The sequence below is a fragment of the Cavia porcellus genome, unplaced genomic scaffold, assembly GCF_034190915.1.
Source record: "Cavia porcellus strain 051 isolate PalLab524CR breed Dunkin Hartley unplaced genomic scaffold, mCavPor4.1 scaffold_10, whole genome shotgun sequence".
Classification (NCBI taxonomy): Eukaryota; Metazoa; Chordata; class Mammalia; order Rodentia; family Caviidae; genus Cavia; species Cavia porcellus.
Window position 1 is genome coordinate 1,623,877 of NW_026947493.1, and position 16,573 is coordinate 1,640,449.

General features: G+C 40.8%; 1 protein-coding gene across 4 annotated transcripts in view; it reads right to left on the reverse strand.

Annotated features, from left to right (window-relative positions):
* Iqch (IQ motif containing H) overlaps positions 1 to 16,573 on the reverse strand; it is a 216,733-nt gene that overhangs the window by 103,218 nt on the left and 96,942 nt on the right. For all 4 annotated transcript variants that reach the window (XM_063257797.1, XM_023561668.2, XM_063257798.1 and 1 more), the window contains 2 exons: positions 13,600 to 13,673; positions 11,764 to 11,802 (listed from right to left, as the gene is read on the reverse strand). In XM_063257797.1, the coding sequence (XP_063113867.1) occupies positions 11,764 to 11,802; positions 13,600 to 13,673 (113 nt within the window). The remainder of the gene's footprint in view (positions 1 to 11,763; positions 11,803 to 13,599; positions 13,674 to 16,573) is intronic.

Consider the following 16,573-nt stretch of genomic DNA (forward strand, 5'->3'; position numbering starts at 1 on the left):
GGACTTACTGGCTGCCATCTGGATGCCAAGGAAAGTGGCTATTATCCCCTGTAGGGCCCATCGGGCAGGAGATGACCTTGTTATACAAGGAAACAATTTGGCAGACGCCACCGCCCAAAAGGCAGCCACAAAATCAGTGGGGATTGAGATAGCCCTGACATTATTGCTGATCCCACCTACTCTGTCAGAGCCTATTTATACTTGAAAAGACTTGCATCTGGCGGCTCAACTTCTAGCAATCCCTGGGGGCAAATATCAAAGCTTATCCAGTCTATGAGCCTCAGATGCCCTCAGTGCCAATTGGTGAACCCAAAACAACTGCAACAAATAGAAACCACTCACTACCGTGGGACCATGCCTGGAGAATATTGGGAAATAGACTTTACAAAAATGGGGAAGAAAATAAGAAAATATTTTTCTTATTTCAAGAAAATAAGTACTTATTAGTAATGATAGGTATTTTTCACTAGATGGGTTAAAGCTTTGCCTACTCAGTCGGAGTCAGCCCTAATAGCAGTTTCCCCAATTTGGCCTCCCTTATCCATGGGGTCTAACAATGGCCCAGCTTTTATAGCCCAGATAACTCAAAAGCTAACCTAAGCTTTGCAGATCAATTGGAAACTCCATTGTGCTTACTGGCCTCAAAGTTCAAGACAAGTAGAAAGGATAAACCAGACTTTAAAAACAGTAATAAGTAATGACTTTAGGAACTGTCGAGAACTGGGTGAGTCTCCTTCCTTTTGCCCTCTTGCATGCATGATGTAACCTCTATGTTGCTGGTATTTCCCCTTTCGAGGCTTTGTATGGGAGACCTCTTCCACTTATCCCAAAGATTTCTTTAAAAAAATGAGCTGATTTAGCTAATCAAGATCTTATTAAATTCCTCCAGGCCTTTCAGCCAGTTCTGACTTCCATCCACTGGTTATTTGGACAACAACATCCTCCACCTGCAGGCCACTATGAGGACGAATGTCCTGCAGTAGAGCCTGGGACACTAGTTCTCATTAAGAGGCATCACCATGAATCTCTTGAGCGGTGATGGAAAGATCCCTATACTGTGCTCCTCAGCACTCCAACCGCTGTCAAAGTAGCTGAAAAGCCCGCCTGAATTAATCATTCCCACTTCAAGCCAGTCCTAGCCTCTGACGGCAATCAACCTACAGATAAGTGGATCATCGTTCCCTCCAAGGACTCTTTAAAGCTTAAGATTGCCAAGTGTCTCTGATAATCTTGTTCTTATGTGCTCTCCCTTATGGAGACCCCAATGAGGCCTCTGTCTGTCTTTAGGAAAAAAATTGTTGTTTGTATGCCAATCATTCTGGAGTCATCAGGCAAAACAGAGCTAATTTGAATGTTGGTTTTCTTTTTCCCTTTGGTTAACAGCCTTAACGGTGGCTGCAAGACCTTTGTTAATCCTCCTATTAGGCCTTGTATTATAAACAAATTGGTAAACTATGTCAAAGTTCGAGTTCACACTGTAAAGCTTATGATTTTAAAAGACACAAGGTTATAAACAAATACTTATGTCTAAAAACCCCATGAGCCAATGATTTGGTTCACTGACTAAAATCAGTGGGGAATGTTACACACTAACAAAAATAGCTTCATTATGTTTGTTATGTTTGCCAATGCCCAAGTTATATGACCAAATTACCTGTAGCGCCATCATACTGTTCTGTATGCACCATCTTCCTGGGTGACCTAATTGATATGTTAACCATTGTTCCCCTCTGCAATGGACAGATGTTATCTAAAATCAAGTGCTAAAATTAGTTGACAAAGGATTGTAAATTCCTGCAAGACTTCTCTGTCCTCTGCAAAGGGAAATAAAGGTCTTCCTCATTCCTTAGCAAATCAAGGATTTTCTCATTTCCTGATCCATGCGCATAACCCCTTACTTTGTAAATTGTGCTTTCTACAAAAAGTCTGAAAAAGTTTTGAGCAGGACACACAGCTTTGCAAACTTGAACTGCACTGTGTTGCTGGGCCCAGGATAAATAAATAGGTGCTGCTTTTTTTAAAAAACATGTCTTGCCCCATTTTTGGACACCAAGTTGGGGGGATCATTTTTGGGCTACAAGACTACTGTCCAAGGTTGAGGAAAAAACCCCAAAGAATGACACTGTCTGATGTGGTAAGCCTGCAACCCAACAAATGGTTACTGGGATTCATTTCCTAGGAACAGCCTAAGACTTGGCTGTCAATTAAAAGTGAGAGTCAGAGTCCTTAACTTTTATAAAGGGAATAAAGGGCACAAATAGAGAAGTCACTGAGCAGAGACATACAATGGGAAAGAACAGAGTGGAAAGGCCACTTGGATTGCTTGCTCTAAAAGATATCTGACCCCCTGAACACATCCTGAGGAGCAAAATCCCTACCCTTCGATGCACTCAGATGGAAAGAAATGCTCAGTGGATCACATCCTGGTGGAAGATCAAACAGAATCAGGAAGATGTTTTAAGTGGAGGGAGCCTATTTCCATTCAAATAGGAAATTTCCTTCTCTAGAGGCACATTTTACTTTCCTGCTACATTGATCTCATCCTTCTGCTACCCTTCAAATATTTCCTGAGAGAATGTGACACATTTAGGGACTATTGGGACCATTATGATGGATGGATTGAACCTGCTGGGGATATGTATAGGAAGCCTGTCAGGATGGAAATCAAAAGCAGCCCCCTTTCCAGATCCCTGAGCAAAAGCATATCAACATTTTCTCTGCAGGTACAGGAAAGGAGCTGGGCTCAGAAAAGACCACAGTTACCAGCATATAAAGCATGGTGTTCTGATTTTCTTGAGGGATAATGTTTGTATAGCAATTTTATTGGTAACAGATCACTAAGAATACTGTATTTGTGAAACTCTTGAAGTGTTCCACTTTGGTACATTCCAATAGCTGTGTAAGCATTTGGCTTTACTTTCTTTGTATCACTTATCACTGTCTGACAGTAGAATGGGTCTTCATCATCTGCCTCCATCACTACAGAATAAGTCCCAAGAGAACAAGTACTTGGCTGGGGGCTCCATTCATCATTTTGTTCCCTCATATACTGCTGGCATATGACAGAAGGTCAACAGGTTTGTTGAATAACTGTACAAGTTAAGGTATGAACACTGAAATTTCTGTTCCAGGCCACTTAGACTAGTTTTATAATGCAAGGCTGTTCTGTGATCATGTGAGTTGCTGCAAACTTATTGCTTGAGTTTTGGAGCACTACAATAATGGGAAGTTTAGTAACTCAGATCCAAAAACATGCTCATACCCACTGACCAAGTAGAGTTCTACTTCTCGGAGGTATCCTAAATACAAAGGTTTACATGCAAAAATAAAAGATATTTATGGTATTTTGTTGGTAACAGTGAAAAACTGGAAATATCTTACTGATAATTTCACATTTATAATGTTGAACAAAGCATAACAGAAATTTTAAGGTATATCTTTACCACAGAATGTTATATAGCCATTAAAATGTTATAATGAGTTTTAAATCATATTGTAAAAGACTATGATAAACTGTTAGGTGAAACAGTAAAATCATAGTTGAGTACATAGTACAATACCAACAAGGGAAAACCCCAAAGTTAGAGAGTACCGAAGGACTGTGATACTGTTAGGGAAAAGTTTTTGCATACTTTGTCATTTTTCTCTTCTTTCCGAACTTCCAAAAGCTTTAAAGAATGATCAGGATATAATTTGTTAAATAAAAGAAAGTTAAAAAAATTACTGTTGGTTTTTCTGATGTGTACAAGTAAAACTGTTGACTACGCGCAATAAAAATGTAGTTAGACAGTGCTCCAAAGACTAGTTTAAAAAATCTTTACAGTTTTTACTTTTTGTGCAAAAAACAAATTTTTCAAATAAAATTAGTTAAGTAATTCTACTTTGAAAGTTTAATGCCAAAAATGCATAAGTGAGGGAGGAAATTTCTTTTGTTTTTTTAATTTTATTTAAGAGGAAAAAGAGAAGAACACAAAACAAAACAAAGCGGTGTAAGGTTACACATAATACAGAACTATAAAAAAAAACATAACAGTAAGAAATCACCTGTTAATAGATTACATATTATCATCTTGGAAATAGTTGCTCAAATCACAGTATCAAAGAATACAAAATAGACATTCAAACAGAGAGACTGCAAACAACTGTGTTCAATGATCCAAAAACATTAATATAGTCAGCTATTTAACACCCCTAAACACACTTGCTGTTATATCCGTTAGAGCTCTTTTTTTTTTCCTCCCTCTCTTTTTTACAACAAAATTTACACATTTTGGATTTTATTACTCCTTAGTTCTTATTACTTTTGGGGGGGGAGAATAAAGTCAAATATGGCAAAACAAAGCTGTCAGTCAAAACCAAGGATAGACATAGCACATGATGTAGAACAGAGTACAAGGTTATTAACAATGGTTATCAACATTGTCTCTTGTTTCCTTAAAAAGAATTGTCTATCTCATTAGATATTATAAAGTTGGACAAAACAGTAGAGAACAAGACCAATAAAACTTAGGCATTGTAAACATTACAGGACTTCCAAAGGAGACAATAGTCAAACCAGAATGGGCATCTTAGTGAATCTTATTGCCTTCAAAGTAGTTGCCTATACCCTCAAACTTGATACTATTGCACAGAATGGAACAGAGTCTAATCAGTCAAAACAAGATCGTGGGAGTATTACAGGACTTCAAAACAAGTTAATAGGAAATCAAAAAGAGTTACTATTATATATCCTAATTTTTAAAATTTTTCCCCTTAATTAAAATAAACATAAGATATAACTAAATAATTTTTTTAAAGAATAGTAGTTACCATAGTGTCTGTCTTTTTCCTTGAAATATTTGGATAAAACTTCATATACTATAGCTTCAAATATTTCCATATCAAGAAGCCCAGAATAAAGCCTTTCTAATTAATAAGTGAAAATTTTATAAGGCTTCAAGGCCACATAATGGGGAATCATGATTACCACATATTTTTATATATTTGAATCATTATTTACATTAGGGAAACTATTCGGTATTCATACATGCGAGATTGATTTATTTCACTTATGAGTATGGTCTCAAGCTGCGCCCATTTATTGATAAATATCTCAATGTGATCCTTCTTTATAGCTGAATAATACTCCATTGTATAGAAATACCACTACTTTTTTATCCATTCCTCAGTTGATGGACACTTGGGTTGTTTCCAAGATCTGGCGATTACAAATTGTGCTGCTATAAACATAGGTGCACATATATCACTGTGGTATGATGCTTTCAGTTCTTCTGGGAATATGCCTAGAAGTGGAATAGCTGGAATAAATGGGATTTCCAGTCCCAACTTTTTGAGAAATCTCCAGACAGACCTCCACAAAGGCTGCACCAGTCTACACTCCCACCAACAGTGCAGGAGTGTTCCTTTTTCCCCACAGCCTCTCCAGCATTTGTTGTCGGTTTTCTTGATCCTGGCCATTCTTTCAGGAGTGAGATGGTATCTCAGTGTGGTTTTAATTTGCATTTCCCTTATGACCAATGACGATGAACATTTTTTCATGTATTTATTTGCCATTTGCATTTCTTCATCTGAGAATTGCGTATTCATCTCAGATGCCCATTTTTGGATTGGATCTTTGAATTTTGGAGGTCTGAGTTTTTTTAATTCTTTATACGTTTTAGACAAGAGTCCCTTGTCTGAGAGAGAGTTCACTAAAATCTTTTCCCAGTTTGTGGGTTTTCTTTTCACTATGCTGGAGATTTCTTTTGACAGGCAGAAACTTTTTAATAAGAAGTGGTCCCAGTTATTGATTCTGGGAAGCATTTCCCATGCGGTTTGAGTCCTGTTCATGAATTCTTTACCTACTCCTATGTCTCCAAGGTTTCTACCCAATTTGTCTTCCAATAGATTTAGTGTTTCTGTTTTAATATTCAGATCTTTGACCCATTTAGATTTTAATTTAGTACATGGTGATAGACATGGGTCTAGCTTTAGTTTTCGGCAAATGGAGAGCCAGTTTTTCCAGCACCATTTATTAAAGAGACTGTCGTTCTTCCAGTGAACCTGCTTGGCTCCTTTATCAAAGATAAGGTGGTTGAGTGTGTTTGTAGTTGTGGTTGTATCTTCTAATCTATTCCATTGATCTTCAGCTCGGTTTTGATTCCAATACCATGTTGATTTTACTACTGTTGCTTTGTAGTATAATTTCAAGTCAGGGATTGTGATGCCTCCTGCTTTGTCTTTGCTGCTTAGAATTGCCTTTGCGATTCTAGGTCTCTTCTGGTTCCAGATGAAATTTAGGAGTGATTTCTCTAGATCTATAAGGTATGTTGATGGTATTTCTATTGGGATTGCATTGAATCTGTATAAGAGTTTTGGGAGAATGGCCATCTTCACAATGTTTGTTCTTCCTATCCATGAGCAAGGGATGTCTTTCCATTTTCTGAGATCATCTTCAATTTCCTTTTTCAGTGTATTATAGTTTTCACTGTATAAGTCTTTCACTTCTTTCGTAAGAGTAATTCCTAAATATTTCATTTTTTTTTGCTTGCTAATGTGAATAGTCCAGTTTCTCTTATTTCCCTCTCTGTGATTTTGTTGTTTGTGTATAGGAATGCTATTGATTTCTGAGTATTGATTTTGTATCCAGCCACATTACTGAATTTATTTATTGTATCTAAGAGTCTTTCAATGGAGTTTAGGGGGTCTTCTATGTAGAGTATCATGTCATCTGCAAACAATGATAACTTAACTTCTTCTTTTCCTATCTTTACCGCTTTTATTTCTCTTTCTTGCCTAATTGCTCTGGCTAGTACTTCCAGTACTATATTAAATAGGAGTGGTGATAAAGGACATCCTTGTCTTGTGCCTGATTTTAAAGTAAAGGCTTTCAATTTTTGGCCATTTAGTATGATGCTGGCTGTTGGTTTGTCATAAATGGCCTTTATTATATTGAGGTAAAGACCATCTATTCCAATTTTCTGTAAAGTTTTTATCATGAATAAATGTTGGACCTTATCAAAGGCTTTTTCTGCATCTATAGAAATGATCATGTGATTCTTATTTTTGGCTTTATTGATATGGTGGATTACATTTATTGATTTGCGTATGTTGAACCATCCTTGCATTCCTGGGATGAATCCCACTTGGTCATGGTGTATAATCTTCTTGATGATTTGCTGGATCCTATTTGCCAATATTTTATTGAGGATTTTTGCATCTGTGTTCATTAGGGAGATCGGTCTATAGTTCTCTTTTTTAGTTGGGTCTTTCTCAGGTTTTGGTACTAGAGTAATATTTGCTTCCAGGAATGACTTAGGAAGGATTGCTTCCCTTTCAATTTCATTGAATAGTTTGAGGAGTGTCGGCATTAGGTCTTCTTTGTATTTCTTGTAGAATTCTGCAGTGAATCCATCTGGGCCTGGGCTCTTCTTGGTGGGTAAGGACTTAATTACATTTTCAATTTCATTAGCAGAGATTGGGTTATTCAACAGTTTTACATCCTCTTGATCTAGCTTTGGCACTTCATATGCTTCTAAGAATCTGTCTATTTCTTCTGTGTTATCAAACTTTTGAGAGTAGAGGTTTTCGAAATAGGTGTTGATGATCTTCTGTATTTCTATTGGGTCTATAGTGATTTCTCCTTTTTCATTTCTTATTGCATGAATTTGAGCTTTTTCTTCCCTTTTTTTAATAAGGTTGGCTAGGGGCTTATCGATTTTATTTATTCTTTCAAAGAACCAACTCTTTGATTCGTTGATTCTTTGGATTATTTTCTTAGTCTCTATTGCATTGATTTCTGCTCTGATTTTTATAATTTGAGGGAGGAAATTTCTAATGAATTAGAGAAAATGCCAAATGGTTTTTAAAAATTCTACAGGCTTTCTTTTGTTTTGGGAATTTTTCCCCTATTCCTTCAATGGCATTTCATGAGAGAAGTTTGAAAGAGAAAAAGAAGTAGCCTTGGCTTTGCTTCTGAGTCCCTGCCTGTATCTCTAGCTGCAGGGCTCTGATCAGGGTGAGCCCTGCCCTCTCTTTCACCCTTCAGGCAGAATGAGAAAAGGAGACCAGACCTCGCTGGGAACTTAAAGTCCGTTGGCGGGGTGTCCTGTGCTCCCTGAGAGGTAGGCTTAGTCCTGCTGGGCAGGACATGTTAAAGCTAAAACTGCTGCTAGAGATCACCTTGAGGCTTCCAAAGTCTGTATCTTGAAGTCTGGAACACTGTTCAGACATGATAAAATGTGACAGTAATGAGGGAAGATCGATAATACAGCTGCTGTGTGAGCCAGAAGCCTAAACACTCCCACCGGGCTCTTCTGCAGCTCTCCCTTCCCTGGCCCCCTGGGGTGAGGATTGTGGGCAGCCTGAAAGCCCCTCTGCCCTGATGTTATCCGGTCCAGTCTCCCTCTTGTACTGAATGCAGGAAATGAGGCCAGGTAGAAGCAGTGGTATGTCCAGTGTCATACATGGCATCTGATTAAAGTAGTTCTGCTGATTCACCCTTAAAATAATCAGCTGTCTAACAAGGAGATCACCAGTATATGTAGGAAAAAACTAAAAGGCAAGTAACAGTGTAACAATTATTAAGAGAAGTAAGACCTTCCCCAGGTATATTAGAATGTTAGCACACAAACTTACTTTCCCAGTAACAGGAAATCTACTACAGAGTTATGACTTAGGAAATAGCATTTCCTTCTATTCTTTAAATTGGGAGAGTTTCAGACATACAGAGAATAATGTGAAATACCATGGACACCTGTTTTCTTTATCCATCCATCTTTCTATCTGTAAATTTTAGTCTCATTCTTGTTTATCCTCCTTCTCAGAAGAGACATACCCATGAATATAGGCTGTATCCATAGTGTCCAACAAATATATTCTTTTAGCCATGAAAATAACTATCAAACTATTAATTAAAATTAAGTGGATTTTAGCATAGCTGTTGATATGCCTGCTGTAAGATAACAAAAAACTTTATTTGCTGAGAGATTCAGTTTTAGCAACTTCAAGTCAGATTTCTTTCTTTTGGGGGGGGGTATCAGGGATCAAACTCATGACCTCACATTTGCCAGGCAGGTGCTTACACTGCTGAGCTAAATCCCCAGCCCCTAAATCAGACATTCCTTGAAATTTTTGGAAGTAATTCATACTACAAACTATACTATGGTTTATTATTTTATTCTTTGGATCTGCATACAGAGCGTGACAGGCTCACACTTACCCAGCTTCTTGAGCTTTGGTTATTTGGTCAATGGAGAAAACAGGAAAGACCACTAATGTCAGACATGATAAAAGCAGACACGATGGCAGAGGACAATCACCCTGTTATAACCTAGGACGCAAAAGCCCATAGGACCCTGGGTAGAGAAGAGTTAAATTATACTGGGCAGGCAAACACACAATGTGTTACACAAAGATTTTCATCAACAGTAGTTGAGATACTTAAAAGATCTCTACCGCTCTAGAGCTCTTGGGGTCACATGGTCCAGTTTTGTATACTGGCTCTGTCACTTCCTCATTGGATGACTCCACCTCACTGCATTCAGCTCCTCCTGGTGACATCGAATGATGCTAGTACCTACTGCACAGAGCTGTGAGGACACTGGGAACAGTGCCTGGTATGCAGTAAACTCTCACTGCTGCTGGTGATAGTAACAGTGGTTCTGGCAGTGACAGAAGTGGCAGCAGTATTTGGAGGACAAGCCCATGGGGAAGAGGTCATAACTGGTTTGTGGCGAGAGTGCTAACTCTGGAGCCTTGCTGTGTCTGCAGATCACTGAAGCCCTTCACCATCTGGGTGGGCCTGAGGGTAGTCACAGCATAGAAGTCCTCGGGTTTCCATGAGGGTCCCATGGGTGTGGCAGGTGCTCGATGACACTCACAAGGACACACTCAATCAGCATCAGCAGTTAGAAATATTCCAAATCAAGAATGCTGGATTCAGGACTGGGGATTTAGCTCAGTGGCATAAGAGCCTGCTTGGCAAGCACAAGGTCATGAGTTCGGTCCTAGTTCCACACACAAAAAAATTCCACATAAGAATGCTGGGTTCTTCAAACACATTCTGTTTTGGAAGTGCAAGCTCGAGAGTTTCCTCATGGTGAGAAGTCAGGGGATCTGGGGGAAGGCTCTGATTGTGCGATGAGTTTACGTCTAGGTTCAGAGGGATTATCTGCAGCTCTATGAAATACGGTCCTGTCTAGTCACAGTTCTGCAGAGGAAAAAGGAGGCCCAAAGATGGGCTCCTTCTCCTTGAGAAGAGGCAGCTCAGCTTCCTCTGACATTCTTACCAATAAGCTCACTGGGGAAACTGAAAGAATCTTGCCCTAGGCCGGACACTAAGGCTGGTAAAGCCTTGGAGGTGGAACCAAGGGCTCTATCTTGAGGTCATCTTCCCCGCCCCTAGGAATTTACCTGTGGCGTGAAATGAATACCAATGGGCTACCTGTGCATCACTCATGCCCCTTAGGCACCACCCCAAACCTAAGCTACCTGCGTGCCCCCACTCCATGTGTCAGATGGAGAGAATGCCAGCCCCCGGAGACAATGCCAGACCCCAGAGGGTTGGAGGATCTCTCCCCACATTCTTAAAGGTCATTTATATTTCATACTTCTTGTTTTTTCAGCCGCGCCAAAATTCTGTCAGAAACAAGGTCTAGAACAGTGGTGGCAAACCTATGGCACACTTGTTACTTGCTTTTCTTTGAAGTCAAAAGATGTTAATGTGTAACTGTTTTCTTCTAACCTAAAACCTCAGGATTCAGCTCTATGTGCAGCATTGGCAATCTGTGATACAGAAGTGTTTTTGGAGTTGCAGTTTGGGCACTTGTGTCTAAACAGTTTGGCATCACTGGCATAGAAGATGGTCTGAAAAATAGGCAATGTTCAAACCCAACCTGAGCAAAACTAAAAAACCCAACCTGAGTAAAATAAAAAAATATAGGGCTGGGGATGCAGCCTAGGGTAAAGGCCACAGGTTCAATCCCTGATACTGGAAAAAAAAATGTGAAGGAGCCATGCATTATGATAAAAATGCTTTCTACTTGCAAAGCACTTCCACACACAGGAACGCATCTGGTCCTTGCAGCAACCCTGTGAGAAAGGAAGTGTCATCTCCATCTGCTGGGGAAAAGTGAGGCCAAGAGGACTGAAGCGACTTCCAAAGAGAGTTACTACTGAGAGGAGAATCAGGCACATTCCCTGTTCAAGTTTGGGCATTTTATCCATGCATGGCCCCGTGGAATTTCTTATTTGGACGTATTTGCCGTATTGTTGAAAGTATTTCATTTTTCCCCATTTTTGGGTTACCTTGGTTGTTGCGGTCAATTTAACTCTGAATCCCACACCTTGACCTACCATATCATACATGCAGCATATATGTGTGCATGCACACACATGTCTGTGTCCATGTACACATGTGTACACATGTAAGCAATGCTGGGGGACAACTGAGTTTAATACCTGATTTCCCTTTAAGTGTACTTTGAAATGAGGGTGATGTAATTCAGTCAAATTCAAAGGACACTCAATTATTTGTTTGGACCGAAAACTGAAAAGTGATTCAGTCCCAACAGAGAGCAAAAAACAAATTAAAACAAAAAGAGTTTTTCACTTTATACCATGGCTTTTTCTGAAAACATGGCCTGATTGTTTTACAAGGGAAGCACAGAACTCTGGTTGCCGTGTTTAGCTGTCAAGTGGCCTCCCATACTTTTGCCCTGCAGCAAAAAGAAGGGACATCAGGTGACAGACCCCAGGTTTCAACTAGTCACACAAATTACAGACCTTCCCTTCGTGTTGTCCTCTTGACCTTCTGCCTCTCCCCTACAAAGAGAATGAGACGTAGTTTAAATCACAATGACTTTCCTGGGCAATTTTACAAAACAAATAGAAGGCTCAGCCTCCCCAGCCCTGCGGCTGCTTCCCCCGCTGTGCCGGCCTGTCCCCTCTTTGTAGGGAGGCAGAGAGCTAATAATTAGACGTTTCCCACCCCAGACCAGGATATTCTGCCTCCCCAGCCCTGTTAGCTTTGAGGAAAGAGTTTGACGAAGTAAATATGTGCAAAACGACTGTAATCAGATGCCAGACTGCACTTGTAGGGAAACGCAGGAGAAGCGTCTACAGGACAGGGTTCACCGCACGATACCGCAGTGCCTGGTGCAGAGCCAGCTCTAAAGCCTGTGCTGCCTTCGGCATGAGGCTATGCACCTTTCTCTTGGCCTTTTAATTCCATGCCTTCTTTCCACAAAGTTTAAGAACAATCACATTGACCACCAAAGAGAGAATTCAGAAATGATGCACCAGTGGGAGGCGGGGGGGGGGGGGGTCTTTTAACTATTACTGCTTCACAAAGCTTTGTGAGGTCAGCAGCGGAAACCAAAGCTGGGGCTAATTTACCTTCAGGAGACAGGTAATTTCTTACAAGTTTATTTGTTTGTTTTTAGGCTAAAACTCTGTTGTTTGTATTACCTGTAGATTTTTCTCTGGAAAACTGGGGTTGAGTGCTTGCACAGGGTGAGAACCAAAACGTGTGCCTCGGCCTGTTCCCATTATGCACGTTAGCCTGTGGCCTCCCCACAGCCTGCTAAACAGCTGAATTTCAAACAGTCACGGTGCCAGCCAAACACTGGCCTGAGGGCCTGTCTATCTTGAGATTAGGCCATTTACATTGATTTTGTTTTTTAACCCACATTTTTCCTCAAACACAAATATTTGCCATGGCAACTTGAGGTGTCACGTGCCCTACTGCTACATAAACAGCCTGGACAGCTCTTGAGGGGCCGGCCACAGCCCACCAGGGTTGAAAACACAGTGGGAAAAAAAAAGAAAACAGTGACAATCTAGGAAGAGCTGGGCACTGAAGATGAAGGGTAAGAACAGGTACTGTAGTGGAGACACACAGGGATTGATTTCTTAGGTGCCACTTTGCAACTTCTCCTCTCCCCTCCCTCCCCTCCCTCCCGTCCCCTCCCCTCCCTCCCCTCCCCTCTTCTTTTCTTTTCTTTTTAAATGGCCACAGCTGAAAACAGGACCATGTGGGTAAGCCAGAAGCCGCACCACTAGCTGTCTCCTTTCTAGTGAAAAGTTTCAATTATTGCAAGCAAGTCTGTGATCCATAAGCAGAAAAACCAAGCTACAAGTCCAGCGCCTTTCAAGTGGGGGACATCTTTCTAAGGATAAGTCACAGTGTCCTCTTTGTACTAATATTGAAGAATGCACAACTACTTCCTTTTCCTCATGAAGATTTTCTGTGTAAAGTTGGAGGCCTTGCCATTTTACCCCATGCTTAAACACAAAGGAGATACTGAACAGTAAAACCTCACACAGCAAGACCTAGTGGATCCCAGACTCCTGACCAGCTGGCAATGTATGCCCACTCAGTCACTTCGCTTCTCACAATAGTGCAACAAGACCAAGTGTTTTAGACTCCGCGGATAGTGTTGTGATAGCCTGGTCTTGTACAGGAACCCCCACTTTTAAAGTCAGGGGTTGGGGATGTAGCTAGATCCCTAGCTCTACAAAGAAAGAAAGAAATTACACAGATGTGAATATTACCAAAATTTTCACAGATGACATTGTAAATAAAAACAACTTTCTTTCTGCAATTGCAAATATGAATACCTTTGATTTTTGTTTCTCAGGCGTCACTTCTTGAGCTGGAGCCAGCACTGGTTTCTCAGGTACAGTGATGGGCACTGTGGAAAGAGGAGCAGCATCACCTCTCTGGAAAGAGGGGCTGAGGCATGGGGTGGATCTGGAAAATCAGACGGCCCTGCACCCACTGCCCCCGGCCACCAATCATTCCTGCCTCCACCAGGGGCGATAGCTGTGAACCCTGACAGCCGGTACATGGTGGCCGATTCCCTGAGTCAGTCCACCTCACGCAAACTGGACGCAAAGCAGTGGTCAGAAGCAGGCAAGTTAGAGTAACCTTTGTCTTCCAATGTCTCACCAGGAGATTCCTTCAACAGCCAGATGCCCAAGTTCACATACACATTACTTAGGATGGGCCATCCCACTGTGTACTCTAAAAAATTGAAGTGAAACAAGGGAATAGCCCATAAAAATTATTTCCGAAATTAATTAAATCTCTGAGCAACATATTTTGGCGAACATATTGAGTCTGTAGGGGGCCAGACCTTCATGCTAAGTAAGTTTCTCAATCCATCTCTCCTTTTGCCTGGCAGCAAATTCAACTGCTCTTTACCAACAGCCCAAGCCTGACACTCTCAGGGGAGAAAAATCCTTACATTTCTTACCCTAAGAAAGAGAACCGGGCTGGGATTTAGCTCAGTGGCTCAGTGCCTCCCTGAAGTGTGAGGTCCTGAGTTTGATTCCCTGTACCCCTGAGGCCCCCCTAAAAAGAAAGAATAATTTATTTAAATGCTTAAATGAATAAAATAAGTGAGGCTTCTTTTATCTTAGTTCCTTCAACTCAGCCCCTTTCTGTCAGTTCTTTGACAACAAACTTTGAAAGAATTGACAGATACCAATCAAAACAGCATGCTAGTAAAGTATATCAATATATAATTTAGAATCCCACTACAAAAATATTCCTTACCTCTAGTAGACTACAGGGAATATTTTCAGCCATCTTTGAAAAAAATAGCAAGAATTCCAGAGCCCTGAAATGCGCTTCTGCACGAGGGATTTGTCTGCTGGTGTGACCCAGTCTCTCCCCTCTCTGGTTTCTCTAGTGCAACTCTCTGCAACATGTATTCCCTGGGCAGGGCACCTTGGTGTGTGCGGAACCCATTGAGCCCGACACATTTTTGCCTTGACTAATGTGCTTTCCTTTCCTGTTGTGCTTTTTGTAGGGTACACCCACCTTTGAGCCTTTAATCCGCACACTCACCAGTAACACCTCTTACTCTTAACACCTGCCAACTTGTACACTTGTTGTTTAACTTTCAGGTTTCTGCAGATAAGTAGGCTTTATGGCGAGATTCTCGTGTTGAAACAAAAATAGCAATTGGCAAGTTTTCAAATTTTAAAGATTTTAATAAGATTTTATTTATTTATTTTATTATTCCTTTTTTTTTTTTTGGACTGGGGATCAAACTCATGATCTTGCGCTCACCAGGCAGGTGCTTATGCTGTTGAGCTAAATCCCCAGCCTGATAGGATTATTTCCAGAAGATGAAAAATATTTCCAAAAGATGAGGAGTATAAACAAAAGAGGCCTTTATTCTGGGAACACGGAGAGGACTGGCGCACTGGCCTGGCTGCTGCAATCTGGCGATCTCTCTCACCCCGACACGTGGCGTGGGGGAATATAAGTAGCCTAAGTTTAGGGCAGTGCCCTAAGGCCATTAGAGATGCACAGGTATTTCATTGGCACACGTTTGGCGCCAGGGGCAGGTTCCGAAGGGTGGGGGGGTTAGGGTTACAGGTAAATCTCTAGGGCCGGGGGAGGCAGGAGCTCCCTAATTCTGGCTGAGGCTTTTCTGGCTACAGTGTCGGTCTGGGTCAGCAACCCTTTCACAGCCCTTTAGTAAAATTATGATAATATCTGGTAAGATAAAGACCACAGAGATTTATCATGTCATCCGGACAATTCACACTTACTGGTGTCTCTAAAAATTATCTTAGTTACCTGCAGAAATGCTGTCACTGAATTATAGCTTTATGTAGTCTTGGTTTTATGGGACATATGCACTTGGAGACTATGTTTTAGCATAGTCATTTTTAACAAAACCATATCCTATATTTAGTTTGGTACTTAACTGCTCTTGTGAGAAAAGTTTTCTGATGAAGTTTACCACAAGTAATTTTTCGGAGGGAATAAACTCATGTCTTTCTAGACGATCTTGTATGCTTCTGTGGTAATTATTGACAATTAGACTAGCAAGTAACCATCCCTCTTCTCTAGAAATTCTAGAAATTTTTCCGTGTGATAATATATCCAGTGAGTAGGGTTGTCAGGTTTAGCAAAAGAAAAAGGACACACAGTTAAATTTTAATTTCAGATAAACAATAAATAATTTTAGCATACCTCAGATATTAAGTATATTTATCCATCAAAGGTCAGAATTTTCATGAATGATTTAGACTAAGCATAACTCATCATACTACATATTTAGTATAAATATGCCCCTAATCTTAATGCTAACTCTAACTCTGTCCCTAGTTGTGAAGGTTAATCCTGACCTGTTTGATGGACTTGAATATGCCTAGGCGATTAGGAAAGCATACTTCCGGGTATGTCTGGATAGGTCGTGGAGGTGTGACCTGGGGACTCATCTGTTACTGTCCCCTTCCTCCCTGGGGCTCCAGCCCTACTCTGTTTCCCAGACGTCATGGGTTAAGCAGTCTCCCTCCGCCACTCACCACTTGGTGATAGCGCGGTATTTCTGCCCTGAGGTCGGCGGGCAGTGGCCTGAGACCTCTGAAACAGAGCTGAAGTACATCTCGCCTCCAGTAAGTCGCCAGTGTCGGATATCTGGCCCTAGCAACAAGAAAGCTAACCATAACCTGGAGATTCACTTCTTTCCTTATACCTAAGAGTGAGATTTAAGAGCATATAATCAATATAGCTTCTGGGTAGAGACTAATAGCAATATTTTCCCTTTCTCCTTGCCTGAAACTTTTGTAA